The sequence below is a fragment of the Cottoperca gobio genome, chromosome 14 (genome assembly GCF_900634415.1).
Source record: "Cottoperca gobio chromosome 14, fCotGob3.1, whole genome shotgun sequence".
In the NCBI taxonomy this organism is placed as follows: domain Eukaryota; kingdom Metazoa; phylum Chordata; class Actinopteri; order Perciformes; family Bovichtidae; genus Cottoperca; species Cottoperca gobio.
The window spans coordinates 9,334,776-9,345,957 of NC_041368.1; the positions used below are offsets into that span (position 1 = coordinate 9,334,776).

The window sequence follows — 11,182 nt, forward strand, 5'->3', positions numbered from 1 at the left end:
GAGTTTGCATACATAAATTATCTTAAAAACAACAACCAACCAATCTTGCCCTGTGAGAAAATACAAAGGTAAATCATTAATCAAATAAATGATCATTAAGTCACTTCAAAGATAAGTGTTTCTCTATTCATAAAGCACACATTAACAATGACTGGCTGCCATGTGTGACATAAGAGTAAACACTCATGGTAGTTTTAGTTTCAGCCTGTGACTGTGCACATTTAAACTCAACAAAGATGTCTTTCCAAAGTGACATGGTGACTGCAGGAGTGATGGTATTCTAGGACTGGACTGTGCTCACGAACGAGGGCTAGGCCCACTATAAGTACGGAGCTGAAGTGTTAGTAGACCTCTAAAGGGGAGAAGATCGTACAGGATGGCTCTAAGAACAACCTCTCTCCTCTCTGTGGGCTTTCTTCTGTTGTTGACACATGGACCTCTCGCAGACGCAGGTGAATATTTAAGAAAATATAACCTTAAATGACTCACGTTTGTGAACATGTATCATGCAAAGCATCACTATACCTGAATACAACATGGTGTGCAGGTCCGGTGACTCTTCCTATCAGACTGTCTGTGGAGAATGACCTGTCTAACGTGACTCCTGAGTCCCATTTCAGCTCTGTGGTAGAGGGAGGTGTGCTGCTGGGCGCTCTGAAGAGACTGCAGGACACACAGCGGGACTTCAAGTAAGAACACCCGTAACATCCTCTTTTCTTGAAAAGGTGGCTCGGCTGTTTTCTCATATATTTAAGCTTATTTCCTATTTCTGCTGCAGTGGTGGAACATAACCAAGTGCATTGAATCATGTATTAAATTTAAGTACAATTTTGAGGTACTTGAACTTTACTTAAGTGTTTTCTTTGCATGACACTTTCTACTACATGTCAGAGGGTATTATTGTAGTTTTTACACCACTACAATTATTGGACAGCTTTAGTTACTTTACAAATTAACATTGTTTTGCACACAAAACATGTGAAAAGTTTAGAAAATATGTTTTCTTATAAATGATACTCAACAGTTTATACAAGTAAAGCTCAAACTATTAATTAATCAACAATTGACAGATTCTGAATGCAAACATAATTGGAAGGATTTGTTGCTTTTCATTTGACCATTTCTCATAATTTCAATCATTTTGAGGTTTGACCTGTTGGTTGGACAAAGCAAACAATATTAAGGTGACACTTTGGGCTCTGGTTAAACTCCATTAATGGAGAATATAAAGAGTGAAAAGTTAAAATGAGCTCCCCCTCTGCCAACTACACCAGGTTTACATTAATAAAACATGTTGCTGCAGCGAGTACTTTTAATACCTTTAGTACATTCTCCTGATTATACTTACACACTTTGACTCCAGTAAACATTTGACTTTTCCTTGAGTATTTTCACAGTGTGGTATTAGTACTTGTAGTTAAGTAAAGGATTTGAGTGCTGCTGTAGATAGATGCCTCGACCGTCTGTGTGTATGGCCTGCAGGTTCACTGTGAGGGAGGACCCAGACTTTGGTCTGTTGCTGCAGAGTGTGAATGGAGTAGCTGGCAGCGAGCGCGAGCAGACGTACTGGGAGATCCTGTCAGAAAGCTCAGGAGAGTACAGCCGGCTGGATGTGGGTGAGTATCCTCTCCAGAGTTTCAACACAACAAATCGGACTTAATGAGCTGTAACGAGGCAGGAGAATTGGTTGAGCTTTCACTTATTGCCCTCAGGATGTCTTCTGGTGTGATTACTCAAAAACAGTATCGTTTTTTTTTGCAGTTTATTCAGGCTCTGTAACTACATATTTATTGGTTATTTTACAGTGCTTCTTTGGTTTTTGGAGTAAGGAAGATTTATTAATAATTCATTATCTTCTAATTGCTATTAATGCACCATGTCAACAGAGTAGCACAACTGAGCACTTTGCTCCTCAGAATCTGTTTATCTATGAACTGAAATGTCAGAGCTTTTGATCCAAACTTGTCCCTCGTCACAGGAATTGGCTGCTACAAACCTAAAGCGAACGAGCACATCATCCTTAGGTTCAGCACCTGGCCCCACCAGTGATGAACAAGCGGAGAGGATCACCAGTAAATCTTCAGGATCACATGTGGAAGAGAATCCAAATGCATCTTATTTTTCATTATTGGCCGTCTCTGAATTATCAAGTTACTGTAAAGTGCAAAAGGGAGTAAATGTTGTGACCTGATGTGTGAGAATAAACAAAAGAGCAACATCTAGTGGCCTTCGGGAGTAATGTCATTTATCAAACTCCACTCAACTGGCTTGCAAAACATATGAGCAATTGATCACATATTGGCACTGGTTGGAAAATATATGCAACATTTATTTACATTTTGTGAATGCGTGTGACTTGTATAAAATATATATATATATATATATATTTTTTTTTTACATAAAGAATGTATGAGGTATTAGTAATGAATACAGACCACACTGATAATATAGATCACATGCCAGGTGGTGTAATATTCATTTAAGTTGTTAAGAGTGCAGAAAGGTTGACTAACACCAGGAAGTGGATGCATACCGCTGTTATGAGTTTAACTTACTTTAAGTTTTAAAGTATTAAACTACTGCATGCTGATTTCAACTGTCAAAATTCCAGTTACCTCACACTGCCACAACTCAAGTAGGTGCTGGAACAAAAGATTAATAAATGATTAAGCTGTTTGGCTGACATTTTAATGACCTTGGTATTTGTAATGGAGATTAGTATCTGGATCCTTCAGATAGGGCAGCAGTATATATTTCCTCCTTTTAATTAAATGCATAATTTCATATTTATACAATCCATCTATATAAAAAAAAGAAAAAGGTTGACAACACAAATAAATATTTTGTGCTACTTGTCCACACCAAGTCATTAAAAATGATAAAAAGTGTACTACCTATAAAAGCAATATAAGGTTTACAACACTCTTCGTGTTAACTGTGACCCCTGAGCTCTTCGACCAGAGCTCCTCCCTTTGTAACAAGATTAAGGTTTCATCTCCTTCCAAAACAGATGGACTGAGAGGAGGTGCAACGAGACAGACACGCTAATCTCTGTGCTTTCACTTCCTTTTCACCTGGTCTTTATCTTTATTTCTTCTTTTCTCTTAGTAACACACACACGTTAAAAAAAAAGAGCATGTGAGATTATCCTTGTAGGTGGAATGTGACCATGAAATTATAGAAATTATAGCACCAACCATCCAGAGAATGCCGTCTGAACTACCAAATACTGTCATTAGCTGACCCACAATGAGCCTCTTATCAAAAACAGACCTCACCACCTGGCACTTCAGGTATAACTTTTTATTTTAGATAATATTTAATACTATTTCAAATAATTATTTGACCCAAGTTTGCCTCTCAGAGACTTGTTTTAAAATTCACCTCACTTTTCTTTCCTGACCTTTCCGCCACTTTACGTGACACAGATTGACTGAATTTAGCAGTTCTTTGCTAATAATTCACCACTGACTCACTGAGTGGTTGGAATCTCAGGCCCTGAAATCTTCTTGTCACAGTGTGAAATCCTTTATATGGAAACCAAGGAGAAATTGTTTGGAATTGTTGGTTTCTGTGTGGCAGAGAGATTACATTAATGTCTCAAAACATCCAGATTTCGGTCCACTGATTTGTCCACACAATTGGATGAAGCAGTACAAACACAGCGTGGCTCTGCGGGGTACAAACTGTCTGTGTAATTCTTCTTCATCTGATGTCTCACTGTACAGTCAACATTTCTCCAGGTGTTAGCCTGTAAATGCTAAAAAAAAAAAAGACAAAAGTGTTCTTTGCATGGACTTTCTCAGAAAAAAAAGACAGCAAATTCAAGTTTCAAGCAATAATGAACCACACTGAAGTGTATTTGCACTGAGACAACATTACAACATGCTCACATTATACATCACGTTGTTATTTATGCTTGATAGTGTGGCGGGGAAGTGACTCACCACACGATAAAGCGCAGTCACAAATGCAAGGGACACACTGTGCAAAGAACCGTTTCCAGCCGGTCTCCTTCTTCTTGCAGTTGTCTAGGCGAGTGCAGCCTTGTTTGGGCGGGCCGAAGTAGCTCTTGTATGCGCAGGTGGAGTTGCATGTCCCATTTAGTTCCCTCTCACTGATTTCAATGCGTCCCCGCTGACACATTCCTGACAGACAGGTGGAGGGAAATCATATGATGAGCTGAATCCAATAGTCCTATTACAAAAATTAACCGCATTAAATAATAAGGCTGGTTACTAGAATCAGACAAATCTCATGCTATGAAATGTAATCATTTAGTATATTATAATATAATGCTAATAATGTTCAGAGATAAAACAAAGTACCTGCCAGAATGTTTCTTTCTTTCTTTCTTTATATGAGTGGAAACATGATAAGGGATTTAAAAGGAGAAGTATTTCTATTGTTTAGGGCTACAAGTGTTAATGATTTTTATTTTCTGGTGGGTATCTTATATTTATAAGAATTTAGGATAGGCAAACATAAGCATTATGCCTGTGCCTTTTCAGTTATATGCATACTAGATTGTATATACTGTTAAGACTCAATGTATTGTGTGAGATGACTGAATAAAATACTACTAGTACTAAAAGGTTCACAAGGGATCATACTGCGTCACTGTGGTCAGTGTTTACTCACTGAGGCAGCTAGGTTTCGGGGTCCAGAGGCCATTAGACTGGCAAGATCTGGTCGGGTTTCCCACCAGCATGAAGCCAGAGCGACAGGTGTACCTCACCACAGAGCCCACCCACCAGTCGTTACCATACACTTGTCCATTATAGTCCACTTCTGGCCTCCCACAATTCACTGCCATACAAATCAAAAGGGAATGCAAGAGGCAAAGCATTGCACAAAGGTCAACAGCAGGTTGATCGCACAGAGCGACTTCTATCTAACGTCAACAGAGTGTCAGACGTTGTTGTGACAGTCTTACCTCTGCACAGGGACTTATAGCCGAGCCAGCAGCAGCTCGAGTCTCCACAGCGATCTTTCCTCAGCTCCTCGTGTTTCGCTTTACAGCCTCCTAAACAAAGAGGTGCTGACCCGGACCAATATATGTCGTCTATGAAATCTGGTTGGGGAATCCATACCGTCTCACCTACCAGTGAAACATTTGTATTAGCTTTTTCATACACCACAACTGGACAAAACTCACACACACTCATACGATAGATACAATAAAAAGCTTTAAGTTTTTCTATGCAAACCTCAAACTGGAAATATTTTCAGGCTTCAAGGCCAAAGCCCCTAACCCCTTCTTTAAGGAATGTTATTGTTGTTATACAGGGATCCTTTAGCCACGTCTTAAAGATCAGAACACAATTTTAAAATAAAATGTTTTACTTGCATTATAGGAGGTCTTACCACTACCTTCCATCTCACCAATCCAACCAGGAAACTGAGAAATGGCTCTTTGGAAAGACCCGAACAACAGCAACAATAGAGGATACAATCTCATGGTGCCCATCTTCGGATGCAATCCGTTTCTGTGGAAAAGAATGCAGTTGGATCTGGGAACTGACTAAGTCTGACTCAACATCATTCTTGCAAAGTCAGCAGACATGAAGCCATTAAAAGGTCTCCCAGTAGAGTTGAGTTCAGTGCAGAGTGAAGAAGCATAGAGTGGTAAGTGGTTCAACTAAGCTCCGTGTGCTTCCTAATCTTCTACACACAGCTAATGCCGCTACGTACTGTGTGTCATGCTGCGACAAAAACACGAGACGCACAAGCCATGATGTAAGTCACCTGATCACCAGAGCTTTTCAAAAGATCAACAGCGAAAAGATCACATTTTAGGTGAAGGGTTAGGAAAAGCAGTAATGTTGCCTTAGTAATAGTACCTTTGAGCAATAGAATCAAAACACATATTGTATGTACACATTTTTCAGATGTGTTTTTTTTCTAAAAAGGAGGAAAGTAAAATATACATTATATACAAATTATAGACCTAATTTAATAACAGAGCTGCAGTAGAGCAGTTAGATTCAGCAGGGGGCGCCTTCATAATAAATGTCATTACATTACAGTTCATTTAGCTGATGCTTTTGTCCAAAGCCACGTACAATAAGTGCAAACAATCATGAGGATACAACTCCGAACAGCAAGAGTCTTGCAAGTACATTAGCTTCAAATAGGTGAAATCCTTTAAGTGCAGAACAATAGCTTCGGATAAGCCAAACCAATGCAAGTGCAACATACAAAGAACAGAATAATAGAGGGACGCATAGGTGGATATAGCAGTAGTCAAGACGATGCATATTCCTGTGAAAAATAATTTAACAGAATATCGTCCACCATTAAAGAAAACCTTTTACTGTGCAACATTAAAAACAACTGAAGACAAAAAAAACTATTTCAAATGGGATTTTTGAAAACATTTTGTTTCACAAGTTTATTCAAGTTGTACATTAAGTGTCATTGAGGTAGCCCCTCCCCCCCCTCCACACATTTCATTTATTATTAATGCTAACACGACATTCTTGTAACTCATATCTCTAAATAGAAAGTACCTGTAGTGCTATTTATCAATCTAGATTTGTTTTGGTGCGAGTCGGTGTAGAGATCAGCCGTAGAGATGTCTGCCTTCTCTCCAATAGAAAGGAAACTGTAGTGCTTGTGGTGCTCAAAGCAGCAACAACAAAATACATTTGAAAAACTCAACAGCTATCTTTCTTTCCAGAAATCATGACCCAGTTACTTAATATAATCCACAGACCTTGTTGTGAGCAGTTTCATGTGGGAACTATTTTCCTTCTGCATGGTGATACGGTTGGTGGCTGTAGTTTGGTAGAAAGAAAAAAACAAAAACATGATTCTGGAAAGAAACATTTCCGTTGAGTTTTTCAAATTCATTATTTTGGCGCTTTGAGCACCAGAAGCCGAGTGCCATCTTATATTGGAGAGAAGGCAGACATCTCTGCTTCCGATATCTCAAACACTCTGCAACTCACACCAAAACAATCTACATTGATCAATAGCAGTACAGGCAAGAGGGAAAATATGTTTTGATTGTGGGGTGAACTGTCCCTTTAACTTTCCGAAGGTGTGGCTGATGCATTTCTGAATTTGGGATAACTTTCCTAAAAGAGAATGAGAACACATTAGGCAGTGCAGCATTAGTATCCAACTGTCTAAAGAAGTTACAGAATGAGATACAATGAATGAAAAAATATATATAATAATAATGGAAATTGGTTGTCCACAAGTTCAACATTAGCAAAAAACACACATACAAAACAGATTCATTACCTAACATAGGCTTATAGTCAAGATGGGTCATCATGGAGTACGCATCTTTTCAGTTAGACATTTAAAATGATGATTAAGTGCTTCCAGACCCAATTAAAAAGGCTTTCCAGACATGTGCTATGATCTGTGAAACAGCACAGCTGATTACAGAATGTCCAGTCATCAATAGGACGTGTATGCAGGACTGTGGCAGTCAAACCACTTGCATTCCTGGCTGCTGAGCAGCATCCTGGAGCTGCTGCAGGACTGAGTTCTCCCCTGCTTGTGACAAAACGTACAACATGCCCTCCTCAGCGATGGCGGTTGGCTCCTCAGTCCTCTGCTCCTCCAGCAACACCCCTCTCAGTTCTACCTGCAACTCTGAGGGAGCTGCCCCCGGGGATTCTTCCCCAGTCTGGCCACTGTCCTCATCCGCTTGCCTACTTTGCCTTTCCCTCATTAGCTGCTCAGTCAGCTCCACACTTTCGTAGCGGATCAATTGCAGCCGTAAGAAGCCGTCCTCGTGCTGCTTGTACCTGACAGAGTGATGAAGAGGCCATCAGGGCTGCAACAAGCCGCACATCTCAAATTCAGAATTACAGGGTCGATTGATTTGTCAGCGTAAGACTTACCTGAACCTGGGGTGTCCAGCAGGCCATTTGAATTGGTGCTTTTTATGCAGGTGAACAGTTAGGTTGTTGCCCCGGGTGAAGCACTGATCGCAGACGTGGCACTTGTAACGAGCTACAAAATCCCCCTGATTACGGAGAGGACATATTAGAGAACTATAAAACTCCCCGAGTGCAAATTAACAATAACTTAAAAGACTCCCTCTTTCACCTCATGCTCTTTTTTGTGGTGAATCTTCATGGTGACGAGGCTTCGAGAGGTGAAGCCACAGCCAGGAACGTCGCAGTGAAATGCCGGCTCGCTGCTGTGGGTATCCAGGTGTTTGCGCAAATCTACCAGATTCTTACAGCTGCAAATACAAAATCAAGTGTCGGAGTATTAAGAAAACAAGTGTGCGTTTATCTTGTTCAGCTTCAGAGGATGCAATACCTGTACTCGCAGTATTCACAGCTGTATGGCCTCTCGTTACTGTGGCGGAACTTAATATGGTTGCGCAGCGAAGAGGGTGACGGACAGGTCATGTCACACAGCGGGCATTTGTAGTGGCTCACTGTACCAACAAGAAAAAGACAAAACAGGAAGGAGATGAAATCATCCAATAACACTGCAGAGCCGTTTGCTGTCAACAGGACTCGCTCGCTCACTCACTTGGACACCAAAGTGTATCACATGGTTCATTTGGTCAGAAATAGAAATCATAAAAAGGCTTATTTTTACTTTCTCTTGCGTCAGGCCAAGAAACAGATGAAATGATGTATTCTAAAACTTGACACTGTTGCTGTAACAACACACACATCTATCAGAAAACATTCTTATGAATTGCTCACTCGATGCAGGGATCCGGAGAGTTTAGGCTTACTAACGTTTACCAATGTGTATGGGAACACCAGTGCAGAAACTCAATTGGCAGTGTGTGTGTGGGTGGGAAGTGGTTAAGGATTTATGGCAACAGTTAGTAACAATTGGATTATTTTGGACCAAATGTTGACTGGTATGGAACAGCTCGTATATCATACATTGATGATACCAATCTATCGTTTCTCTTTGTAAGGGCATAAACTGAAACCCGTGTCTACCTGGTAGGTATAAATATATCCCAAATGTAAGGCATGCTGTTCAGTTGTTCGTAGTACAAACTGTGTCTGATTTTACATTTTTGGCTCACACTTGCCAAAAGAGCAGTGTGGCCATTTAAGTCGTCCCCAGCACATGACAATACGGCACTGATGAAGGAGTGACTGACCGTGGGTTCTCATGTGGTCTCTCAGTAGTCTTTCTGTGGCGAAACGTTTGGAACAGTGAGAACACTGGAACCTCTGACCTACAGCACACAAAGCAAGAATTACTTGAATTACTCCTGAACCTTTTGCAAACGTCGTTATTAATCTTCCAGTCCAGAATTCGGACTTTTTCACCTTCCATGGCGCTCTGTCGTATGATGTGGTCAAAGAACTTGGTGTTGTTGGCGTACATCCCCCCACAGCCTGGACATGCCACTAGCTTCTCCTGGGTGTGGCTGCGCAGGTGCTCCCTAAGCTTAGGACGGCCTTTAGCGGTGGCTTCGCAATCTGTAGAATGACAGGCTCAGAACTTGGACTCAACTATCCCACATTCTTAGCACAAAGCAGAAAATGTACTCAGCCTTTTAAACTTCCTGGACCATACGTTGGTTGTGTTATCTTTAGTTACATTGACATTTCTGAGCTATAATCTCAAAATAAAATCATTGAAAATGACGTACCTTTCCATCCACAGTGTATTGGGAATTCACAGTCTCCTGCTGGTATTTCTATGCACTGGCTATGCATCTCAACATGGCGATAGAACCACTCTGGGTTTTCATACGGTGATTGCTGTAACAAATATGCATAGAAAGAAGAAAGACATTCCCCTTTTACACATAGAGTTCAAGATGACAATTCTAAATTCTAGTTCACAGACACTTGCAAGGAAGAAATCCTCCCATTTATCCGACTGTGAGCACTTGGAAGTCAAGTCAGTGTACTCCAACTGCTTAGCTTCTGACATCACTTGCACACAATTTCCCATACAGTAAAATCAAGTAAATGTATAAAAGGCAAGTGAGGCTAACCAGATGTTATTTTTAGTTGTTAGACGATATGCGTCACAGATGTAGACTGTTGCTTTCATACTTGTGGACAGAGACAGATTACCTCACCTTGCATACTCAACTGACGCCTGCATGCGAGTAGGTGGTTAAACACACAATATATAAGTAACCTTTCCTCGCTCCATCAGTCTCTGCCAAGCTTACCTCACATTCCTCCCATAGACAGACAAAATTCTCTGGGATTTCAGGGATGATGTTGCGGTTCTGGTAGCCAATGGAACAGGTGCCAATTTCTGGCTGCGCATTAAGCACCTGCTGACCCAACTGCTTCAGCTTTGTGTGGTAACAGTGAAAGAACAGATGTCTTCGCAACTCTTCAGGACCCTCCATAGAACAGAAGCCACAGTCTCTCCACAGGCAGTTTCTCTCCGCTTGGCACAACAAATAAAGAGTTTGCATTAGTAGGCATCACCATTTTGAGGTTCTATGCAATGCATCACTTGTCTTGTTTATCATATATTACTTTATAGCACTACATCAAACTGAAGTGGCAGTTAAGTATGCTTTCTTTCCACATAACATGACTTATAGATGCTTTGAACTATAATACTAAAACCTCCTCACCTTCTGTTTCTTCTTCGTCCTCCTCCGCCATGCTCAGAGCATTAAGGTGACCCTCTGCATGCTTGCAGAAGTTATCCATCCGACTGAACGACTCCTGACACGAACTCCATTCACAATCCATTTTCAGAGTTTTCTTAAGAATCCGTTTGTTAGGAGGCATCTTTGTTAGTCAGAAATGTGCTAAATGTAAAGTGTAATACCGACAGACTGAAGCTAGAAACGTCGCCCAGGCTTGACCATTACCTGGCTAATACCGGGTGCTAGCTAATACCGGGTGTTGGTTGTTAAGTTTCTGTAACCAGAGAGTCTCTAAACATTAACCAGCTCCACTGACATCAGAGCTTTACAAACATCCTCCTGAAACACTTTGACGAACAAAAAAATAAAATGAAAAGCGTCAAATTCTTACTTTGGAGGTTCAACTAAATAATGTGCTGTTTAAAAGCACTGACATGATGTAAATTTGAGTTGTTTTGGCCAATCAAAAGAAACACGAACTGTGTGCAGTGTAAAGGTGTCCCAAGAAACACAGACCTTTTCAATAGTTCCGGCCTGTCGTAATATGATCCGCCTCAAAAACTTTATGCAACTAATGTAACTGAGGGCAATTTTATGGAAGCCCATTTC

General features: G+C 40.6%; 1 protein-coding gene across 1 annotated transcript; it reads right to left on the reverse strand.

Moving 5' to 3' along the window:
• Positions 1 to 6,425: 6,425 nt before the first annotated feature.
• On the reverse strand, positions 6,426 to 11,070 carry hinfp (histone H4 transcription factor). Its single transcript, XM_029447291.1, has 9 exons — positions 10,556 to 11,070; positions 10,136 to 10,362; positions 9,602 to 9,713; positions 9,276 to 9,428; positions 9,104 to 9,181; positions 8,290 to 8,410; positions 8,071 to 8,209; positions 7,863 to 7,987; positions 6,426 to 7,766 (listed from the first exon to the last, which is right to left on the reverse strand). The coding sequence occupies exons 1-9, from the start codon at positions 10,713 to 10,715 to the stop codon at positions 7,445 to 7,447; spliced, it is 1,437 nt and encodes a 478-aa protein (XP_029303151.1). The 5' UTR covers positions 10,716 to 11,070; the 3' UTR covers positions 6,426 to 7,444.
• Between the last annotated feature and the right edge of the window lie 112 nt (positions 11,071 to 11,182).